Genomic DNA, 25,084 nt, shown 5'->3' with positions numbered 1-25,084 from the left:
CCAGGCTAACAGGCTTAGGATGAGTGGTCAGAAAGGCAGGGTCACCCGGCGCCGGGCGATGACGCCTGGCGACATTCTTATCCACGGGGCCCCTGTGGCAGGCCGCGACCAAGTGCCCAGTAAGACGTCAGTAAGGGTGTCGTTAAACGGCAGCAGAGGCTCCGATGAAGGGACGCCGTCTGGTGCACTTCAGTGAGGAGATTAGTCTTTAGGGACACCGTAGGGAGATCAAGGTGGAGGACCTCAGCGGCCCGACGAAGCACCATGGTATACGAAGCGCCCTCCTTCATTGTAGGCGGAGGAGAGGCAAACCCCGGGTCAGAGGAGAAATCGAGGCCGCCGGCCTCCTCTAACTCGTCCGCCCAGTCCTGCTCGGAGTCACACTGACGAGCAAGAGGGTCCTCTGACCCCTTCTAGTCATCCTCCACCTCCGCCGTATGTGGAACAGGCTGCAGCGGCAGGGCAGGGACCGGGGAAGGAACAAACAGCGCCAGGAACAGCACCAGACAGGGTGAACTGGTGCCGTGTCCCTGTGCGGACACGGGACCACGGGGCCCGAGGGCGCACCCTCGGGAGCCCGAGGCCTAAACAAGCAGTCCAAGGTGGCAAGAAATTCTCGGACCTGAGCGGGAGTCGCCGACGGATTCGGGTAAGGTGGGTAAGGCCACGGGACTCCCGGGCTCCAAAGGAGCCGCAGGGGCAGAACCCCTGTCCCCCTCGTCCGCATCCGGGGACCGACGGAGAGCAACAACGCTTCTTCGACTTCTTTTTGAGCCGTCTCTTACCCGAATCCGAGGGTGAAGACTTGGAGCCCGAGGAACAATAGTGATGATGGCTCCGCGAGCATTCCCTGGACCGGGAGGGGCGTGGGGACGAGTGCCGGACTTCAAACAGCTTCCGGCGCAGCTCCCGCCGGGCCTTCGGGGCCATGGCCAAACAGTCCAAACAGGCCCGGGAGTCGTGGTCGCTCTCAAGGCAGTAGAGACAGACGACATGGGGGTCCGCTGACGACATGTTGCAACGGCAGGCCCCACAAGATTTAAAACCTGGCATCCGTACGTGCACTAGAGTAGACAACTGGCAGGAGACAAAAGTCTTGTGACTGAGGTACCAGCTCTAACCGGATCTGCGCTTACTGGCGCGGAAAAAGGAAGAACTGACGTCAGCGCGCATGGGTTGCACCTAAGTAGTCTCCGTGACGTCATCTCGGCGCATACAACACCAGCGACGGACGCGGAGCCACACAACGCCACCTACTGACGTGCAGGGGTACTGCTGACGAAAAAACTTTCCGGATCCAGTCTGACGCCTGGGGATATTCTAAGGTAAGGAATCTATCACGAACGTGTCTCTTTCAGTTAAGTGGCATATCCATGAGGGACAACTGGATATTGCCCAAAAAACGGTTGACCGTAGCTAAGCGTGGCGGCGAATGGCAACATTAGTGCCAGTAGTCCATCATCACGTGTGTGGAGCTAATTAATCTAGACACAGTCAGATCCAATTTTATGGATGCCAAAAGAGACAGCCACGTAACAACTCTTTTAGGACTGTGTATAAATACCAAATTTGTGCCTGCCATTTGATCTACAGCCATTTCCTCATGTGTTTTTCCTTGTTTGACATTTTCTCATGGAGGTATGTTTTTCCACTCTGCAACCATCTCCTCTCCAACTCCTCATGCTTCTATTTCATCATCCTATATGCCTTGCATTTTTGTAAATTATTTTGAAAAAATGTAGTGTTTACTGCAATCTATGAGTCAACCTTTTTACCAGTCCTAACTGAAACCATTATCTTTGTATTTTTTTCAGTACTGTATTTTATATTAAGTTCTTTCTTATTTTTTGTGCCTGCAAGACCAACTCTGTCTTACCTTTATCTGTAATTATTGTTTCCTTTAAATAACTTAATTCATTCATAATTTTATATTTATTTAACCATCTACTGGTTCATACACAATAAGTAATTGAATTGTTTTGTTAAACTAACCATGTGTTGAACCATCCCCAAGACCTGCTTTTTTCTTATTATTTTATTAATAGGAGAACAATTAACTTTATTTGATATATTGTCCTATTGATTAAATAATTAGCATTTAAATGATAAACAAGCATTGAAAATGCAATAGATCTCGCCTTTGATTAAGTTAATGACATTTGCTTTTCTAATGGTATTGTATAGCAAAGCAAATGGCTTTAACTTAAAGAAAGGAGAGACCTATTGCATTTTCAGTGCTTGTTTTTTGTTGCAATTCCAGCACTGAACCCAGCACAACATTTCATGCCATCAATAAATTGTCGCGACTGGGATAGGTGATAGTAACACCTGTTAAATGTAATAACGTGATGCCTAGCTGTGAACCACCATGTCTCTGCCAGCAAGCGCTATATAAAACAAAATTTGAGATCTGAGCCCTTACCTGAGAGCAGATCGCCTCAGTGTGCGTCCGTGTGGCCACTTGTAAAGCTCTCCTGGGTGACGCTGCAGTCTCTGGATGCGGTGGGGGTCTAGGTGGTCACAAGGTGCACGGCGTGCATGTGTCCACATCTCTTCAAGAGGGGAACACTTTGACTCCCGAGCAGGATGCACTGTGGAATCAGATGTCCACCTCAAGCATTCCCGCAGACTGTCTCTTTCACTGCTCGGGCCCAGTATCTCCCAGGAGCCCAGGGATGCGACAAGCACCAGCAGATGGGGGGCAAAGAGGAGCACGCACCACGGGAGCCGGGCTCTGAGTCTGCTGCCTGCCGGGGAGGGCCTCTGAGGGCGAGGAGTCCTGGACACAGCGCCGGTCATCCCTCAGAGCAGGACGGGCTGCTTTCAATAGCTCATAGTACTTCTGCACCTCCCGTGGAGCCGTGCAGCCCCTCGGACCCCAGGCGAGCTCTGCCCGGACGTCCCTCTGAAGTTCAGAAGGACCAGCGTCTCAGCCATCAGCCCAGCACGCCTCCTGAAAAGCACCTAGTTTCCATTGCAAATCCGTTGCCTCCTGTAACAAAACGCTCCAATGACACATACTTGTCAAGGCCACCCCGAAGGGACCGCTGCAGGCTTACCTAAAAACAAACACATCAGGGACAACAAAGAAGTGCGCATTGCAGGGTTAATGTCTTCAGCTCAAGTCAGAGGCTGCGCTAAATGCACGGTACTGTTACCAAGTTTCTTAAACTCTTTAAACAATAACTAAGCGTGCCTGTGAGTTAGCAGTCACCCACGCAGTACAACGCGTACATTCCTGAATCCTGAAGCGCACCAGGCCCTGTAGCCCCGCCCCTGTCTTCTCCCCATTGGTTAAAACCTGACACCTCTTCTCGAGTTGTAAACGGGTCGGCCAGCCTGTGTTTTCAAGTTGAGCATTTGCGCTGCCGGGATATGTAGTGAGCTCTACTCTGTCCATGTAAACCTCTTCAGCCTTTTGAACGCACCGTGAAACAAACAAAAACACAAAATGAACCAATATGAAGTGATTGAAAATGCTTGGTCTCCTATGCTTCTTTTGCCCACGCTTGAAATGTTTGGCTGCTTGTCTCGCCGCGTAAAACTATTAAAAACTCAATGTCCCAGAATCCTTAGCAGCATAATTCGCATCCCTCCCTGATTTGCTTAGAGTAACTGTTGCCAGACGAGCACTTCAGAAACTTTCAATGCTGTGTAAAGCCCGAGGCAGCTAATAGGTAGCAACCCCCCTCTTATAGAGGCTCCGCGGATACTATTACTGTGTTTCTGCATCATTTGAATGAAGAATCCACCAGCAAAATAACGGTGAAGCCAGCAGCCCGGTTATATACAGGGAACATCCCCTCAGAGGGAGCCTAGGAAAGCAGGGCTCGTTCTGTCCCATCTCCGGCTGTGATGGCTGATTCGTGCTTGAGTGATGTGGTGCTGCTTTTGTCCGTGGAGTCTCTGTAGGTGGTCCCCGGGTTGATGGAACTTGTCTTTATGGGGCCATGTGTTTGAAACACATGGCTTATCAACAATGTACCTGACCCACTAATCGCTCTCAAGGACCTTGGAAGTATAGATGAGGATTGACTGGATGCGTTGCAGAGACCTAGGGAAATCGCAATCCGCTCCCGATTCAGACTAGTCCAGTTAAAAGAGCCTACACCGCATCTACTACCCCGGCACACACCTCTATACATGGGGCAAGGTTCTGTCAGTGCTATGTGTCAGGGGATGCCAGCAGGAGGGCACCTTCTTCCACACCCTATGGGAATGTCACTGATACCATGTCGCTGGTGATGGGAGAGGCGGTCCCGATGGAACCGAGGTGGCTCTTACTGATGATAAAGGCGACACTGCTTGGGCTAGGTATAGGGAAATATGGCTGGTCCTGGCTGCGGGAATTGCGAAACGCAATATTGCTAGGGGATGGGGGGCGCCGGCACCACCACAGCTGGAGGACTGGAAGCGAGACCTCAACTGGTGCCAAAGGGCCGAAGAAACTGTGTACAAAAGTAGGGGGTGTGCTAAAAATGGAAGAAAGTGTGGGCGCCCTGGCGGAAGTACAGAGAATCTGTGGCAGGCGTGTAGAATTTGGGGATGGGGAGGTTTCTGATTGTCTCTGTTGTTCCCTCATGATTGATTTACTGCTGATTTCTATGATATCTCCAACTATGGACTTCTGGAATTACTGTGTACTGTATGGTCTGATGAGTACTGTTAATAAAAAAAGATTTTAAAAAATAAAATACAATTCACAATTCTTATTGTTTTAAAATATATTCACACAATACATTATTTTATATTATTACAAATAATATATATACATATTTATTGGAAAAACAGAGTTAGAAACTGACCTTTGGTTCAGGCTACAATGCAACAAACCTCTGAAATTAACCAGTTACCGGTGCACACAGATCACGCGATAACTTGCGCAGACTACCATGTTCATTTGTTTGCTCTTTAATTTCTTTCTGTAATTTTTGCAAATGGTGCTCTGACCATGGCGGGCGGCGCAAGGTAGGTCGTGTGTTATGCATGTGTGTTGATAATCATAACAAGCGAATTTCCACAATTTGTCACATTTGAGCCAGACCCCAACTCCATTTTACGCTGCTTTTTCCAGTTATTTTTTAAATATTTTTTATGATGTAGTTAAATTCCAACCGCTGCCTTTGGCCATGCCCTGAGAGGGCTGGAAGCAAGGTCTGGCCTGCAGCCCTACTCCCAGCTGTCAGCCAACCCTGCTGCGTATAGCCTTCAATGGTAATATGAATGATGTGTATTCCAGTGAAAGAGAGGATCTTTGACTTGGAACAAACAACAACTGAGAAAGGAATGAGAAAATGGTCAATCCACGATAGCGTGTCCACGAGAAGGATCATGGGCAACCGAAAATCTCAGAAGCAAAGCATGGCCGACAACTTCCATCCAAGTTTTGGCCTTGGCCAATGAAATCAGTGCCAGAACAAACTCAGTACGGAACCTAGGTTCACATTTTGATGAGAGGCTCTCAATGGAAACACAGGTAAATAAAACAGTATCGGTATGCTATGGTTTACTAAGAAGTCTAAAGAAAATTGTTCTGCTGCTACCACAACCTTACAGGAGACTGGTGATACAGGCCTCCATAATGAGCAGACGGGATTACTGCAATGCACTACTTTTAGGTTGACCTGACTACTTGTTCAAAAGACTCCAAAGGATCCAGGTGCTGGCAGCTAAACTTGCACTAAACAAAGGTAGAAAGGACTCCGCAACCAAAGCACTGCAGGAACTTCACTGGCTCCCAGTAAAGGATCGGTGCACATTCAAGGCCCTATGCATACTTCATAAGGCGCTACACGGCGCAGAACCTAGGGCCTTACAGCAGAAAGTTCCCCCTATACACAAGCACGAAGAGTAAGGTCATCGGATGCCCAACTGATAGCAGTGCCCCAGTTAAAAAAAAAAAACACAACAGGGAGGCAGAGCTTTCCAAGTAAAAGTGGCACAACTATGGAACTACTTCTTAGGAACAACTGAAACCTATTAAGTTTCAGAAATAACTTAAAAACATGGCTATTTCCAAGGTAGGAAGAGTACATTAAATATATGCAAACTACTAGCCTATACCTACTTCTAACAGTTACTCCCCGAAACACTGACAGCTCTGCAGCCCCAGGATGCTGGCTGGGTGATAGTTGTGCTTTAGAAATATTTGTTAATGATAATGATAATAAAGCACCATGCATACCCACCTGGAAAACATTGAAGACATCCTGACACATCTACATTGCATGATCTCCTAGGGGTTGTATGCACCTCTGCAAAGCTCGCAACATTATGCACTTTTCAAAGGTAGTTCTGCTAATATTCATGGTTGGATAACTTGCATTATCCATGAAACACTGGCATACAAATACTCCCCTTAGCGAAATGTAGATAGACAAAAGGTGCCCAATACCTGATCAGGAAATGCACAATAGGGTTCTTCGTGTAAAATTACTGTGCGTATGTATTGGTCCTCTACTCTTCTGTGTACACATAGGCTGTGTTAAACATGCGTTATCCCAGAAGACAAACTGACAACGTCACATGCTGAATGGTCTTCGGAGGTGATCTGGCTTCCTAAACACTGTAGATATCCAGAGAGACTCCAGGAGTGGACACTGGCTTCCTTCCTCAAGAAGCTCATACTACAAAGACCAAATTCCACACGTGGCGCATAGGATAGAGATTATAGTTGGGTGGGACTTGGGTAGGGTCAGAGCACTTCTTTATGTAATGCGTCTGCACACTGGCTAAGGAAGAGTGTCTAAGTACAAACCTAAGAAAGATTATTAATGCACATTTTATAGGACCAGTAAAATGTGTTCACTATCATATCCATGATAGAACATGGCTATCCAGTATTACACAAATTATTGTAGGTTATATGTATCTAATATTTATGACCATGATAGTTGCTGATAACTGGATGTGTTTTAAGTCAAAGAGTGCACTTGGTGGCAACGTGATTAGGAACTTTTCAATTATCTGTTACCAAGACAGTAACAGTTTACCTAGGGATACAGAATAGTGTTTATATGATTTAATAGAAATATATCCCACCATGTGACTAAGGGATGTAATTTCACAAGAGACACTATAGGATTATTATTTTTGATTTATTTGTGTTTGAAATGGTCTTGATTGGTTTTCCCATACATTCGATGGGGATCTAAGAACCTGCGCAATCAAATGTCCCCCCCCCTCCCCAAGTTTCGCTCCTTCGCTGTTGAAGAACCACTAGATGCCAGCTGCATTTATTTTTGGTATGTTCTTATAGTACCCATCATACTGCACAAAATGTCGAAGAAGTGTGAAGAATTAGTTATTGTTACAGACTTTGTCCCAACCTGTTAACTGGTCTAGTTGGCACTCCAGTAAAGTACAAGTATGAATTAATATATCTTTGGGCCCATTGCGGTGTCTAGTGGATTTCTGACAAGGCTGCCACACGTTCCTAGCATAATTCTGGTGGCAGGTCTACCCCTTGAAAGGACACCTTCTGGGGATCTCAGTCGCCTGCTCAGCTCTGCTGGTTCATAACTTTGCGTTAATGATCTCTGCTGTCACATGTACACGCAGATTAAAAACCTTTGACCCACTGTCCATCGAGAAGCCTACCTGATGGTAGAAGTCATCGTCATCGAAAATTTCTTCATCCAAATCTTTTAGGTGAGCATTTGACTTTCCTTGACTCGGGGGCACCTTAAAGAGCAAAAGATAGCTTCATAAAACACTGTTAATGATTTAAAATGGACAGGGACTATAAACTTCCCACATTAAATGGATGTAATCACCCCTCAAACACTGAGTCACAACACAATAGCAAAAACCAACAAATGAGCTCACTGTAGCTGAGGGACATTCTTTCTTGCTTTCTCACACTTAGACACTGGTAGAAGAAATAACGTTGTTCCTTAATTCATGGTGTAATTCCACCTACTCTTGAATGAATCAATGTATGGCAACTTAAGAAGCGTGGCTGTGCTAGCATCCTGTATTAAAGGTTTATAAAGAGATCTCTGCCTTAGATATAGTAGCAGCTCCTGCTACAGGGTCAGTGGAACGCTGTAATCTTATAGCGAATTTCTTCTCTGACTAAGTGGTGACTATCTACTCCACTTTCCCTGAGTTGGCCGGGGTCGACCAGGATCTTCCGGATGTGTCAGAATTTTTAGGTGAAGAGGAGAGACTAGAGAGTTTTATGATCCCTCCCCCTGAAATTCTGAAAAAATTCTGCCTGAGCATCAAATCAGGTTCCCCTAAGGATCCGACCTCCCCGAGCAGGCTTAAGGGGTGCTTAGAAATTTTGGAGCCCTTTATCAGACATCCCCTGGAGGTTTCATTCAGGACCAATACAGTCCCTGGCTGTTGGAAGGAGGCAGTAGTACTTCCCCTTCCAAAAAAACCTCAGCTAGGCCCGGAACGATTAGATAACCTGCGACCTATATCTCTTTTACCCTACTTTGCTAAGATCGCAGAGAAAGTGGTAAATGAACAATTTACGGCTCACATTGGGAAATGCCACCTCCTTCACCCCACTCAATCTGGTTTCCGTAAACACCAGTCGACAGAGTCGGCCCTTCTTCTGGCAACTGAAACCATTCGGGAATTTGTGGATGCTGGTCAAACGGCCGCCCTGATCCTGCTGGATCTTAGTGCGGCCTTTGACACAGTAGCTCACCACACTCTAGTTCACCGTCTAAAGAAAGGGGATGTGTCTGGGAGGGCCTTAGACTGGCTTATATCATTCCTAGCTAACCGCAGTTTCCAGGTGAGACAGGGCGAATTCTACTCTAGGGTCATGGGACTGCAGCAGGGGGTTCCTCAGGTCTCAATCTTGAGCCCTACTTTGTTTAATCTTTATGTGGCTCCCTTAGCAGAGATCACTGATGGTTTTGGGATTAAAGTCGTCTCATACGCCAACGATACCCAGTTGGTGGTATACTTGACCCAGGAACAGCAGTCGGCAGCTCCCAATTTGGTGGCGTGCCTGCAAGAACTAGCCTCCTGGATGGACAAAAACTGTCTGAAACTTAACGGTAACAAGACAGAGGTACTGGTGGTGGGTAGAGCCCCATCCGTTTGGTCCTCCGCCTGGTGGCCACAGAATCTGGGCCCCACCCCTGTGCCATGCGCACAGGCTAAAAACCTAGGGGTTTGGATGGACTCTCACCTATCCTTTGAATATCACACCAGACGGGTCGCAGGAGCTTGTTTCGGAATCCTTAAAAGTCTCCGTAAAACCCTGGATATATTACCTATTGCTGCTAGGAAGACCCTAGTTCACGCCCTTGTGACATCTCGTCTCGACTATGGGAATGTCTTATACCTAGGTACCACCGGAAAGTGTATAAAGAGACTCCAATGCGTACAGAACGCAGCAGCCCGCTTGATCCTGATGCGCCATAGGAGAACTGCCTCTAAACCGGCTCTTGCTTCTCTCCACTGGCTACCTATACAGGAGCGAGTCTGGTTTAAAGCGTTGTGTGTCTGCCATCGCATTATCCAGGGGACTTCGCCTGCATACTTGCTGAACCTCCTTACCCCTTACGCCCCTACCCGCTGCCTGAGGTCTGAGGGGAGGGGTTTGGTACGCGTCCCGGCTGTAAAGAGAGCTAGGATGGGTGGCCGCTCCTTCCGTTTTTTGGCAGCCCAATTATGGAACAAACTCCCTGAGAGCCTTCGGTTGGAACCCTCTGAGGGCATGTTCAGGAAGAAATTGAAAACTCACCTGTTCCCGCCTGGATAGGTCTCTGTGATCACTAAAGCGACGTGTACCGCAGCGCGGGGACACACTGTATAGTGTAACCAGGCGCTTTATAAGCCCGAATAACATAAGTAGATTTGAAGGCAGGCATACAAATGGAAGCTAGAGCACCTAGATGGCACTGAGGTTAGAGAAAGATGAACTGTGGAGGAGCTGGCAAGGGTCAGATACAAGAAAGCTGGTATCACATTGACCTCTTAACCACCGAAAGGATCTGAGCAGATGAAAAATATTGAGCAGGCTGAGGATGCCTAGATTACTAAACATCTAAAGGGCCCATCCAGGTGTTAATACAAGTGGGCTGAGTGACATGTAACAGATTTAACCACGGCCTTAAACAATTTACTAATGCCTTGGGCAATGGGGCAGTCATAAAGAGACCAAAGATGGTGTGCAACAGGATGGCTGAGAGTTAACCCTCAGTGTTGACATCAGATTTGACATGCCCCATACAAAACTGAATCCCAGCAAAATCAACCCCACCTTCCACTCTTCTGAGATCAGCAAATTGAGTAACATTAGAACCAGGTGATGGGTAAAGCATTATTTCTTGTGATCAGAAAGTGCTGAAGTGTGGTAGGAAGCCCAATCATATATTTGCGAACGTGAGAAGGCTGTTTCTCCTGACTCACCTACAAGAGCTCCAGGTAGATTGCTCTGGGATTTTTCTATGGGTAGAACATGGTCAACGAGTGAGACATTGTGAAACATCAACAACAGTGAACTTCAAGATTATCAGGTTAAGAAAAAAATGGTCAAATACTTTCCACCCGCTTAGTGATACCATGTACGAGTTCTGGAGTCCTTTGTTCCAGTCAAACTCCGACTCTGGTCTCAAATCTTGACATGGTATTGGACATAGAAATATTGCCAACAGTGTAAAGTGTCATCACTATTCAAGCAAGTTAGTGTTATATTAATATATGTGCCCATCAAGAAATGTCCCTCCAATCATAACAATAAATAGGCAAGACTTACCTCCTCTCCTGGCACAGATTCTGGCATGGGAGCAGAGTCCTGCTCGGGTTTCCCCAAAACTCGATAGACGGAACGCTTGGTTTGAGTACGCCGCAGAAGTCTATCTTTATCCATCATAACTTGGTCAATTTGTGTCAAGATGGAGCGTTCGAAGGCACTGAAACCCTGCAATGACACGAGCTGTGGTAAGGCACCATAGACCAGTGAGACACTCATTATATACAATGCGACAATATACCAGGAGACACCACAATAGCCATGTACCATGCTAAAAGTACCCCACATGTACACATTATAGAGTGCTGCAATTATTATACTACATGGGATCATGTGGCCGCCATTTAGCACTCAGGACATACTACTGGGCTCTTGGACAGCCACTGCCCACCTGGGGACAGAGCAGCATTCACACGCCATGGTTACACGCCAGCAGTAGTATGCTGCAAGATCCTAGAGCTGTTCTTACACCGAATGTGACTTTTGACTGTCTTTTTCAACACAAACTATGGAGGAGACATTATGCAGCACATAAATCTAAAGAAATCATCATACATTGTAATGTGGCTCTTGGCTGGGGCACAAACACTCATCCATATCTTGGGACACTGCAGCAATCATTAGGTTATACGAGGTAGCACAATGCTGCAGTAGTTATATGCCACAATACACCATGCCAACCCTAATGTACAACAAATAACCTAATCAAACATAACTTTTTAAAACATTCATGCTAGTTAGATTTACATGCATTTGTGTACAGTGATGCACAAACAGTCCATAATTTCCACGTTTGTTTTTGTTAGAAATATATGCCAAAGCATAAATTCATGAATGCATGGATTTAGGTAGGCCTGGGAAACCCCACACAAAACGTTGTCACAAAAGATGTTGTGGACGGTGAGGCGTCGAGGCCAGAAGAGGGGTGGGCTCTGTTTGTTTACAAGTGTAACCACAGGCTGAATAGAGGGTCTGCTTCCACAGTTTTAAACGTGCTAAGTGAGATCGGAGAACTGCTCAGCCCAATGGACAGACAATTGAAGAGTTGCTCCGCTCTGTGCCTTTTCTTTTGTAGCGGTTCAAGGAATGCTGCAGTCGTGTTGCAGTACAGCTGCCGCCATCTTTGATTTTACTTAAAACAGACACCAGGAGTCGCATCATATAAAATGTGTCAGCGGTAATGGAATTGGTGGCGGTATTGTAAGTACTGCATTAGCGTGCCAGCGGTATTAGATTCTGTTCGTGGGAACGCGGTTTGTGGTGTATTTTCATATGTTGTGCAAAATTAATTGTCTTACCATTGCAACCACGGGAAAGACATATATGGCGGCATCGGATGCCAAAACCAATCACATTGCAATCTACTGATGACCAATGAAAATACTGGGGAAAGTTTGGCTAGAGACAAATACGACAATTCACGCACCGCACCCCTCTAGACACATATTCTGAAAGGGCACCAGGAAGTCGATCCTATTCGGAGTGCTTCACGACCTTCCCTGAAGATGAGACCCTTGAGGGTGAGTAGTCGCGCTATACAAGTACCTGATTGATTGATTGATTGATTGACGTATGAAGCGCTCTATAAACGCTACCATAGAATCCGGAATAACTGTGGCTCGCTGTCGTTGAAACACTTTTTCAAGGAATCCTGAGCCCTACAGTTCAACCGAAGCGCACATGACGTCCCCTACAAGGGGACATTTTGCTCAGCAGAGAGCTGGATAAGGGTGTCCAAAGTAAATCCAGGAGTGCTGGACCCCAGTCAGATTTTAAAGACAGAACAACAAAAGGTGTGTGTGGAATGCTTGCAAACACCAGATGAAGCTGCACGGGCTCCCTGTAGCTCAACGCACCATCTTCAAAACAGGTTGCATCATTTTTAATTCACTCTATAACAAAAGCCCAAATTTGGTATCCTTGAGAATCCGGAGCTAAAGCCCGAAGCGTAACCACAGATCGGCCCACATGAACCTTCTGATGGTACGTAGATTTAAGCGAAAGAGGTTAGGAGGGGAAAGGTTTTCAGTGATCGGCCCCATACCTGGAACTCACTACCGCTTGAATTGAGAGTGGCAGCAAATTATATGAGCTTCTGGAAGCTCCTGAAAACTTAGCTATTTAGTCTAGCATATGGCTACATTTCCAGCTAGATGTTCGCTTCTCTTTATCCGAGCACTAAGAAACCTTTTTGGTGTATGTGCGCTATACAAATACAGTATAACATAACATCTCAGCCAATGGAGATTGCTCTGGTGTTTTTCAGTCCATCGTTATATTCTGAGAGGGGGAGGCACCAAATGTTCCCTCTAATTTTTTCCCAGTGTGTGCGGCAGTGTAGGTTCTCTGTGCGCTGAAGCCATGGCTATGTGCGCCAGGAACCAGCGGCGCACGTGTGTGCAGCGCCAAATATCACTCCAAGTTTTAGCTTAAAAAACGGAAAAGATGGTGCATTTCCACACATACAGCGCCACGTTAAGGGGCTTAAGGCAGATTTGCAATTTGGATACACACGCCATGACATGAATTGGTTACACAGGCAAGTACACTTCAGGTTTAGAAAAGCATAAGACTCCAACAGTGGAAACAAGCCAGTAACCCACTGCCATTAACAGTGAGGGCCACTGGAAATAAACCAGAAATACACTGCTAGAAATGGCGAGGAGGCAAAAACTGGAAATAAGCAAGATATACACCGTCATTAAAAGTGAGGATCTGCTACACTGGAAACAAGCCAGAAGTACAAGCTCAATATAAGTGAGGACTCAGACACTGGAATTGAGCCAGAAATCCACTGCCATTAACAGTGAGGATCTAGACACTTGAAATAAGCCAGAAATATACTGCCATTAAAAGTGAGGGCCCCGATACTGGAACTGCCATTAAAAGTGAGGGCCCAGACAGAGGAACTGCCATTAAAAGCGAGGGCCCAGATACTGGAACTGCCATTAAAAGCGAGGGCCCAGATACTGGAACTGCCATTAAAAGTGAGGGCCCGAAACCCTGGGCCTAAGCCAGAAATTCACTGCCATCAAAAGTGAAGGTTCCATACATAGAACTAAACCATAAATACACTGACATTAACACAGAGGGGGCTTATTTGCTGCTATGTTAATGGCGGAGCAAATATATTATGCGGTTTCTGGGAACCTCATGGGCCAATCAACATATTTTGCATGGTTTTGCGCCCTATCACTGCTTTGAAGGTGTCTCCCATGTTGAATGTGGTGGGGTGCCAGAGAGACTGCGCCAGGGCAGCTCATCTGGAGATGAGGCTCGTGAAGATGGTTATAAGGTTGACTTATCAGCTGTGGCAGGAATTTCTAGCCCTAGCAAATCAAATGCCTGAGTTCTGAGAGTGTTCATGCGCTTAATGTAAACAAAACATTTTTTTTAAAATACCTACATCGCCGGTACAGTTGTTTGGCTTGGATTTAGCAGGTCCTCTGATTCATGGAAATACATTAATGTGGTCCAGCTCCAGGGCCCCCAACTGGTCTACCATTCTCCAGTTTTCAGAAAATAAAAATAATTTTACGTTTTGTTTAATACAGCAATTGCTGCCTTAAATACTGCCATTTTAAAAATCAGGTGCGATTATAAGTGATGAAATACGGTATAGTCACTGTGTTGACAACTGTAGATCCAGACGACCTGGATTCTAATCAGGCATTCCTCAATCAATCACACTGTGATCTTGAGCCTCTTTTCCACTGTCTCCGTTCTTATATAAAGGGGGAAACACATAGAAGGAGGTTAAATAATGGTATGAGCACTGCTTAATTTGTGCCACGTGTTTTCAGGCGATGGGTTTCGGCATTCACTTTTGGGGACCGGTACTTCTGTTTCTTCATCAGACCCTGACCCAGATCAAGAGAAAGAATGCTAGAAAAGTGGGAAAGAATGAGGAAAAGAGAGACAGAGAAAGAGTGAGAAAGCAGGGACAAAAAAAACACATGGGAAAGTGAATTAAGGAGAAAGGAGTGTATGGTAGTGGGGGAAAGAAGCATGAGATGGAGTGGTAGCTGGACTAGACAGCCCTACTTCTACAGCACCTTGGCAGGCTCACAATGAACACTTTTATTTTACAAATTACCCACTAATGTATGATGCGATATATAAACAGCTGGATATTACAAGTCAGCAGTGTTCACTTACTCGACCTTGGAAGGATGACAAGTGACATTGGGTGTATTGGAATAAAATCCTGTGAGCTGTAGGGAAGCTACAGACCTCGGCAGGCACACTCGGCAGACTAACTGGGAGAGCCCCCTTACCCTGGGTACATATCCTGGACGCGGCGCTGACTTGTAAGCTGATAAGATCATAAGAGTCTAACATGCACCTTAAGAATAAAGGGTAGCACTGCCCTAACGTGACTAGAAGCAACAGCAATATTTCAAAAAGAGGGGGATTGTTATGTGGTTAAAAGCCATCAGCTCTGTTTAGTATGAACCAATAACGCCACATAACCAGTGTCAATTAGTAATTCTTTGGCCACAGCGCTTTCAGCATCATTTTGGATTTACCGAAGACTATCCTACCAGAGCCAAGCTGGATATGTTGTGGTAGGCTTCATGCCTGTTCCACATCCTACCGGGCAGTGCTTGAAATGGAAAAATAGAAGTGCAGGTACTCTGAACCAGAGTACCTGCTTGTTTCTTGTCTCTCCAATTAAACGTTTTACGTCACCCTTCAAAAGTGCCGGTACTCTCCCTCTCAGAATAAAAAAGTGCCGGTACTCTCTCTCTCAAAGTAAAAAAGTGCCAGTACTCAGTACCAGCCAATTTAAAACACTGCTTCCGGGTGATCCAAGGTATAGATGTGTGCAAAGCGAACAAGTGGATCCAGCAGGCAAGAACCTGCGGTGGTCCAATGGTTTGACCACTCACCCCTTCGCCCCACCCCCTTCCCATGCTTTCTAGTTTCCTAGCTGCCAAAGGGCCGAGCTCTAGAAACTGGCAAAATCCCATTTGTAAAGCCCTTAGACTGAGGCAGATATCAAAGACCTCAGGTGAACCCTTTCTCACCAGTTACCCGGAAGAAGACAGGCAGGGCACCGTGACTCTGTACACAACAGCATCTTACAGGAACATATTGAAGACCCAAGCCTGTAAAGTGAATCAATGAAGCGAGGAGGGGGCAGTGGGCACCATTGCTCAATGCCAAGTGCAGAGTGCCAGCCAGCTTCTGAGGAGTGCTAGTGGAGATAAGTAAGACTTGGTAACTCACCCAGTGCCCCCTCTCGCAGGCTGCTGCTCCCTCGCCTTCCCCGGAGCTGTGTTTATTTTCAGAGTATGCGGTGCCCAGATAGCAGTCTTATCCCTAGGGCCAGCCTGCCGTGATGTCAGCGGGGACATCCAAGTAACGCCTGGGCAGGCCGGGTAGCTTGTGTGCGCCTCGAGGCCTTCGGACAGCCGCTAGGTGCCCCGCATGTCTGTCAAAGCAGCGCTTCCAAACAATGCAAGTCCCCTCAGTGTGCTGCAGCGGTATGCAGGGCTTCCTCCCGCCTCCCCCTCACAGTCTGGCAGGGGGATTGGGGAAATGTGGCTAACTGAAAGGACATGCTGGGCTGTCCTCACGCGGCTGTCGGCAGATTGTGTGCTTTTGTTTCAAGTATTCATGTTAATCGCAGCACCTGACGGCGCTGCAATTAACAAAAATACTTAAACAAAAGCACACAATCTGCCAACAGCCGTGCTCTACATTCAAAAGAAGAAATAAGTGCCCTCCATAACACCACAGGCTGCCGCAACACTTACCTGCCGCTCCCTCGTCTTCTGTTGAAGTTAGTGTACTTCGCAGCTCTCAGCAACCAGGAAACACCATTTTTTTGCGCCGCTTGCTTTTTGAAAGCAGCGGCGCGAACGCTCTCGCGGGGTGTGCTGTGTGTGTGCGCGCTCCACACACAGCACTGCACGCTCCGGTAAACAGATGTGCGCGCGCGCACATGCGCGCTGCTTATTGGGAACAGTGGAGGCACCTATATGCAACTCATTTTTGATCCTATTCCTATAGGAACAGTCGAGCTAGAACTGCCAGGCCTAGTCCACTCAGAATGGAAACATAGCAACCCAGACCAGTTTCAGCATTATTTCATCTCCTCAGCAACGTGTAGCTTGGATTCTACGACACAGCAAGTAAGGTGCCCACAGCTTAACAACATCAATATGTGATAGGTGGAACACTTTAGAAAGTCTCTGCATTGGCAACTGCCCAGAATGTACTCAAATCCATAGTTTTTTGCCCACTGCACCACTCCGATAGAAACAGTCCTGCCCCAATTGACAGGCATGTCCACTCTCAATAACAGCACCAGAAAGCACAAGCCAGTTTCTCCCTTTTTGGGCCTGAGGAGAAAGGTGCAGTTTGGACTACAATGCACCTGGAGCAATTGCCAATGACCAGGGCCAATGGAATTATGCGATTGTGCAGTCGCAGCAATTTTTGCATATCTATAGATTTGTAGCAGTTGCCACATAATCCATCATGTGCCACATAATATACATATTTTAACAAAATTAATTGTTTCTAGCTCAAACAGTTCAAAATTTACTAAAAATGCGGCGCCATGTGTTACAGCACAGTGGAAGGTCCTTTCCAAAGCTGGATTTGTCACCTTTATGTTGCTCTATTGCTATATTTGGATGTCAAACTGTTATTAACGAGATTCAACCATTGCTCACAGAGTGTTACTAAGTTAAAAAATTATTAAATAATGAAGTAATGCTATTTCAAATAGTGCCGCCTAATTTGGCTTTTCTTGCCACTTAATTTACTCAACCCTGCCACATAATTTGGCCCTCTCCTGCTGCATGATTAGTTGCCCTGCCAATGACTCACAATTCTGCAAGCATTCCATGCACCACCTTTTGTTGTTTCAGATTTTAAGGATGATGCAAACTATGCAATTGAGTTCCACTCAAATCAATTGAATGCAAATTGGTCTAATATGGATTTAACAAAGGTATCAAAGCAGCCCTCCTCAACCTGACAAGGTTTATGAATATTTGGTTGAAACATTTATTCACTTTTATTTAGCTGTGCACTCAGTACACTGGTGACAATTCACCAGATGTTAGCTACTCACCCTACAGCCCACGCTCTCTGCAGTACTGCTCTCAAGGCTGGGCTGATGGAGACTGCACGGAGAGTGTTTTTTAAATAAATTAGTAAGCTTATTAGCACTGTATAGTCATTCACTCTTCTTCAAAAAGTTCAATATCACACTTTCTAAAGGGAAAACCTTGTATCTCATTCTCTAGCCTCCAGACCAAGGTATCCACCATAGGCACCGGATGGCCGGATCCATGCTAGATTTCTAGGAAGCCTGCTGGACACCCAAACTTTGGACCGAGACTGGAAGAGAACTTAACAGTGCTACAAAAGCCCGAGCAAAGAATATTGTTGGCCAGTGATTCGCGTATCTGCAGAAATGGGGAAGACTTGGAAACCGATTCACCGCTCAGATTAAATATTAAAGACAAACTAAACACTTTCATTTACAATCATTTCTGTTCCTATTGACTTCAAGGCAGGGTAATCTCGCACTAGCAAAGACATCAGTGAGTTAACTGATTTGGAAAGACCCGAAGGTAACTGACATTATGGTCGGCTAAAATGGTGCCTTTTTTAGGTCTCGCCTGGCGTAAGACTGCGTAGACATGCGCAGTCTCGCTGGCGAGATTTAATGATTTAGAGGAGATTTCTGTAGTGGGCTTTAAGCCCCGCCCCTCTTTTCCATTGGCTGGCGTCAACGTTTATGCTAAATGGTGGCCAGCCATTGGAAAAGAGCGTCTAGTGACGTACACTTTTCTCTTTTAGAGCCGTCCCAGTTGGACTGGCTCGGTTCCTTTACGTCTGTGGTAAAAGGTTTTCTTATCTTTATGGGGCCATGTTTCAAACACATGGCCCCATAAAGACAAGAAAACCTTTCATGCGTGGCCTGCCGCTGCCAACAACCCTCCCCCTGCGAGGCCTGCTTCCCCGCCTTACCCCGTAACCCGACCTTTTGCTGCCCATCCTTACGCCACCCCCAGCACACCTCGGTGCTCCTTTGCCTCAGACCTTGCAGCGCCCCCATGCCCCCCTCCCCCTCCGCTGTGTCACTCCCGGCCGAATTCCTCTCCCTCGATACTGCGGGTGCTCAACAATGCGCCCAGAATCACACAACTTCGGCAGAGCTGTGTGTGGATTACCTCCTTTCAGAAGATGGAAGAGTTCCTAATGACTGCCTCAATAGCTGATGGCTAGCTCTGTATTGCACCTGGTAGTACTGGTCTGTACCCGCCCTACCTGTTCTTCCCAAAGATGAAATCCAACTCGTGGTACCAGTGCACTCTTACTCTGCACGCAGGCCTGCCAGTTCGTGCAGTACCTGGTACCGACAGTAGCACACATTTTTCCCAAAACGAGACTACAAGGTTTTGCCAGTCTGCTGCTGTCGACGTTTGGTGATCTGACCCGCATAACTTAAAGCTGTAGCACAGCAGCATCCACTACGCAATCTTAAAGATGGAGTAAATACCTAGCCCGGAAGGTTAAAGTACGAATTATACATGAGCGATCGGGGAAAGGACGTTCATCAGAAATCAGCTGAGTGCAAAAGACGCAGGTTCTGATACACACCGCTCTGTGGTTACAAGAGAAAAGGTAGCAATGCACCCGGATAAAGCTGAATAAACTGTTATTCCTTGAACGAGTCCACTAATTACAAGCAGCAGTTGGCGCTCATAAACGGCTCAGTCCCACTCCAACCGTCACCTGCCCGCTACACCCTGCCTTCATGGAACGTCGGTATCCACATTCCATGAAAGCATAGATGCCACGAGCTCACGCAATACAGCATTGTCACAAGTGTGTACGGCAAACTAACTAGGACATAACACACCTCCCTTTTTCCACTCAAATAGAATTTTTTTTAAATGAGTAAAAAAGGCACAGAATCACGGGGGCAGCGAAGGGGACAGGAGGAGAAAAAGGCACAGAATCACGGGGCAGCGAAGGGGACAAGAGGAGAAAAAGGCACAGAATCACGGGGGCAGCGAAGGGGACAGGAGGAGAAAAAGGGACAAACACGGGGGCAGCGAAGGGGACAGGAGGAGAAAAAGGCACAATCATGGGGGCAGGAGGAGAAAAAGGCACAGAATCACAGGGCAGCGAAGGAGACAGGAGAAAAAAAGGCACAGAATCACGGGGGCAGCGAAGGGGACAGAAGGAGAAAACAAGCATTGAAAATGCAATAGGTCTCGCCTTTGATTAAGTTAAAGCCATTTGCTTTGCTAATGGTATTATATAGCAAAGTAAATGGCTTTAACTTAATAAAAGGCGAGGCCTATTGCATTTGTAATGCTTGTTCTGCTGAGTAGGAACTATTTTAGGATGATGCAAAACCTTCACAGTGGACATCTTGAGCTCTATAGATGAATTAAACATGATTTAAAATGCCTTCCTTGTTATAACTGGAAAAGAGAAACCCAACGCAAAAAATATTTTAAATAAGGTCTTCCACAAGAGCCACAAAATGAGAATGGGCCCTCAACTGAGTAGCCAAGATTACGATACGTGTGAGGTAATCTGATGCGGTAGTACCATATTTCTAAAGCACAGAAATAACACATCTGTTTACCGTCAGGAAAAAGTTTGTGATAACCTCACATAATTACATACAGAACATTGGGTATGTGATTTCTGTACGTTCTTCCCCATTTATCGTGCAAATTGCTACATCACCACTAATACCAAAAACCCCAACTGCAGTTACATACCACAGATCACCACACCAGCCTACATGATGTCTGAGGTGCCCAAAGCGAGGTGTACAGACAGCATTATGTATTTCAGAACCGCTTGCAGATGACCTTTGTCTTGATGTATTTTGGTCTGAGTAGGTTTTCAATCACATCATTTCTCTTTCCCATGAGAGTGCACTTGACAGGGTTGTGATGTATTAACGTGTTAATGCTGTGAATGCTTTCATTGGGTAGCAGTCTGTGATGGCATAATGGAATGTTGGGCTGGTGTGGCTGAAAGCAGAGTATGAGGCAGCTGGAGGGTGACTAATCAAGAAGCAGGGAGCTGTTTCCATCAGGTTTCCTAACACCTTCTTTCAAGTAATCCTAGGAGGAAAGGTTTTAATTACAAACGCCAGCCGGACTGCGCTGTAGACCGTACGAGAGAGGGTACAGGCTACTGAATTTTACACACAACTTATATCAGTGAAGCACTGAGGAGGGAATTGGACCTTCTTGCTACAAGACTACAGGTGAACTATTAGGATACTGCTTAAAAAACAGAGACACAAGGTTTATCCCAAGACAATGACAGAGACGGTGGCAGGTGGAACTGCATATGACAATCAGAATGTGGTAATTGATTACAACCACAGGAGTCTAAAGAGATTTAGCACCTTAGAAGAACTTTACAGCAAGTCGGTTACCTTTACCTATAGCAGGACAGAAATCTGAAATATATACCATGCCATAGGATGATTGATTAGTCCTCAGAAACACAGAAGAATGATTATTCCTGGATACAGCTAAGGTAGGGTCAAAAAGTATGAATCCTATATTCTATACAAGATGTGATTCTCCTCGTGGGAGACACCTTCTAAGCATAATTATGTCAAGCTTACAGACAAAGGAAAATCATAAAACGTTCAGAAAATGGTGCTGATCTTCATCTGAAAATGACCTAACACCTCCCTGGGTGACAGAATGATAGACCTCACAAGAAAGATGTGACCAACTAGGGGTTGATTTGTATCAAGACAATTCAATGGACGAGCCAAGCTACTTTACATAAAGTTCAGTAACTGTGGTACACAAGTGAGCCATAGACATGTTAAAATATATGTTATTGTACAAATGCAATGTGTAACCAAGGAATGTGGAGATCTAACGTAGCTGCAGAACCAAAGCGCTGTTAAATCTCAAATTAACCCCGTATTTATGTACTCTCTAGTCAGCTGATAGTCCCCCCTTCCTCTAAGAGCTATAATGAGTTTCATCTTTCAGTGATCTCTGAGATATTGGAAGGCACCGACAAGACAGAAGAGGGTCAGAAGCCTGCTTTTTCCCCAAGTATAGAATATCTATTTATGGATTATAAGACACCAATAATCATCATGTCATTTTAAAGGAACTCCCCCAATGTGAAAGTAAAGTGTATTGCTTTAGAATACTAAATATAGATAATGCTTTGTATCTAAGCCCTTATGAATGGTTTGTAAAATAAAAACAGGTGTCACGGTCCATACAGCAAGCTTTTAAGAGACGGATGGAGGCACTTTATTATTACTTGTGAATTAAATGTATTTATATTAATTATGTTTTTTTATTTATAAAAATATTTTTCATGGTTATTTCCTGATATTGAGTTTTCAGTACAAAAGCGCTGGCCTTGAGACATCAAGACCGTGAGGCTCACCTTCGTGTTTACAAACCTACCGAGTGACGCTGGTGGAAAGCGCACTGATTGGGAAGCGTAACGCTATTTCTCACTGATGGCATAAACCTGCAGCAACAACCAATCCAAGCTTTAAATAGAAATATTAAATAAAAAATGGATGCTCAAAAATCATTCAAGAGTGCACTGCTGGAGGAGGAGCCTAGCGCGCATCCAAGATGGTCGCGTGAGCACAGGGCTCCTCGGAATTTATCCTGACAATATCCTGATTTGGTTTATGGAATCTGGGAGATGACGACCGGCTGAGCACGTATCTCTTTTCAGGAATTGAATCGGACCCGGGAATCCTGAAATATCGTTGTTTGAACTTTTGGGACCCACCCGACGGAGGTGCCCGGGGCGAAGGTGAGCCGTGGGGCCGTGTCGCAGTTGAACAACAACGGCTGTGGCGCGGTGCCAGGGGCCGCTTGGCCACTTTCGGTTTCACTTTCAGACCTCAGGGGGCTGGCCGGTGGAGCGATTGAGGTGGCGGGGTGTTTCCCTGAGCTCTGCACAAAGCTTTGTCTCCACCTGCCACTAGAGTGCCTATCGCCTTGGGTCCCCCCGCACCGCCATATTGTGGCCTCGGGTGAGGCGCTGGTTTCCAGGGCCGGTATCCCAACTACTTTTGATCGGCGGTCCCCCTCGGAGTCCGTGGCCGCATGGGGGGCAAGGGGGGACCCGAGGGGCGTAAGACTAAATCCTCCCTCCGTGGAGGATCGGTCCAGACCAACAACATGGACCGCTACACTCAGGGCAGAGGCTCTCCTGGAACGGCCGGTCCCCCCTCAGACGTCGCCGGTGGTGGCACATCCGTCTCTTCGGAACTTTCCCTACAGGACATCATGGGCGCCATTGATGGCATCAGGGAGACCATCGCCACGCAATACGAGGCCCTGGCCCGCAAGATCGATACGGTGGCGATTGATGTCACCTTAATACGGGCGGACCTCTCCAAAACAAACGAGAGGGTTCAAACTCTCGATGCGCGGACCTCCACCCTGGGTGCGGATGTGTCGGACCTGCAGGCCGCGCTTGGTGACATCAAGGTGGTCAATGAGCAGATGGCCCGGCGGCTGGAGGACTTCGAGGGACGGGCCCGACGCAACAACATCCGTGTCATCGGCGTACCGGAGTCCTCCGACGACCGCCCGGTTGACCTCCTGGTCGAGGAACTCATCCTCCAACAGCTGACCCCTGCGGGCTTGAGTAAATTGTTTGCCGTTGAACGGGCACATCGAGTTCCGGGCGGGCGGCCACGGCCGGGGGCCCACCCGAGGCCTATCGTGGCCAAACTGTTTTACTACAGAGACCGGGATGCGATTCTGCAGGCCTCGCGGGTCCATGGCCCGGTTCGACATGAGAACTCATCCATTAACTTTTATCCGGACTTTACTCAACTTGTCCAGAAGCAGCGGATGGGATTCCAGGGGGTGAAACGTCGTCTTCGTGAGCTGGGACTAAAGTACTCTATGCTCTACCCTGCCAAACTCCGAGTGGAACATGAGGATCGGACTGCCTTCTTTGACTCTCCTGTGGCCGTGAGTGACTGGTTGGACTCGCTGCCGGACAGAGGTGGCCGTCCCGGGCCCTCTGCGGGTGCCAACGGTGACGGGTCCCCTTTGGGGTGACTTTTGGTCCTTGATTTTGCCAATTTGCACTGCTCAGCTGGGTTGTACTTCTTTGGTTCAGTGTGTTTTGCTAGTACCTGTATGGGGGGCGGGCGGGGACGGGTCCCTTTCCTCCTCCGGGGTCTTTTTGTAGACTGGGGTTAGTTGGGCGACAGGCACACTGCAATTTGGGGGGGGTTTTTGGCCCGCAGGGGTGCAGGGTGGGGGGAGTTGGGTGTTGGGGGGGGTGGGGGGGAAGGAGGGGTTGTTTTGTAGTGTGGTTTTTGTTTGCAGGGCGAGGTATTGATTTTCTTCCACTTTTGGGACTTGTGCTACTTGCGGGGGGACCTCTGATCTATTGGAGGGGATGGGGGGGGGACGGGTTGAAGCTGATGTCATGGAACGTCAATGGGTTGGGGGACCGTATCAAACGGGGTGTAGTTCTGCAGTATCTGCGTCGTCTGACTCCTGATGTGGTGTTTCTCCAGGAGACGCATTTGGTTGGCAATGTCTGCCATGCAATGAACAGGGGGGATACCGCCTCGTGGCTCACTCTGGTTACACAACTGGCTCCAGGGGGGTGGGCATTCTCCTGCGATCCTCACTTCCGTTGGAGATCACGAGGGTGGTCTCAGATGACAGAGGGCGTTATGTTTGCATGACTGGGAGGTGGGAGGGGCATCCCCTTGCCCTGGTCTCAATTTACGTCCCACCGGGCCTCCAGAACTCCACCTTCGCGGACTTGGGTCGAATGCTGCTTGAACTTCCGGATGGCCTTTTGCTTATGGGCGGGGATTTTAATTCGGTGGTCTCGGGTGACCTGGATCGTCACCCACCCAGGGCCCTCCCCGCTGCCCAGGCTTGGCTAGGTGGTCTGTTGGAGACCTTCGGCCTGGTGGATAGTTGGCGATTAATGCATCCGACCCAATGTCAATACACCTTTCACTCTGGGGCACATGGGAGTCTTTCTAGGTTAGACTATTTCCTTATGCCCGCGGCGCAGACGGGTCGAATTCGAGAGGTCAGGCACCTGGCGAGGGGTATCTCCGATCATTCCCCGCTGTGGCTTCTCTTTGACACCGAGTCGCGGTCTGCAGGGCGGATCGCTCCCATTAACCCGTGGTACCTGCGAGACCCTACGACCCGCGAGAGTCTGGTTAAGGCTATGGACCAATACTTTCTTGAAAACGAGGGGTCTGTGTTGTCTGCAATGTCCCTGTGGGAAGCCTTTAAAACCGTAATCCGCGGACACGCCCTCTCCCAGATAGTGGTGGCTAAGAAGCTCAGGAGTGAGGCGGTGGTGAAG

At 47.2% G+C, this 25,084-nt stretch overlaps 1 protein-coding gene across 1 annotated transcript in view; it reads right to left on the bottom strand.

Moving 5' to 3' along the window:
- AATF (apoptosis antagonizing transcription factor) overlaps nucleotides 1–25,084 on the bottom strand; it is a 363,992-nt gene that overhangs the window by 152,731 nt on the left and 186,177 nt on the right. Inside the window, exons 7-8 of the mRNA XM_085649474.1 lie at nucleotides 10,727–10,891; nucleotides 7,600–7,683 (exon numbers count right to left, since the gene is read on the bottom strand). Of these exons, the coding sequence (XP_085505600.1) occupies nucleotides 7,600–7,683; nucleotides 10,727–10,891 (249 nt within the window). The remainder of the gene's footprint in view (nucleotides 1–7,599; nucleotides 7,684–10,726; nucleotides 10,892–25,084) is intronic.

This window comes from Triturus cristatus, chromosome 3_2 (genome assembly GCF_964204655.1).
Source record: "Triturus cristatus chromosome 3_2, aTriCri1.1, whole genome shotgun sequence".
NCBI classification, from domain to species: Eukaryota; Metazoa; Chordata; class Amphibia; order Caudata; family Salamandridae; genus Triturus; species Triturus cristatus.
The sequence above is the reverse complement of the archived record's forward strand: the minus strand, read 5'-3'. Positions and strand labels throughout refer to the sequence as shown.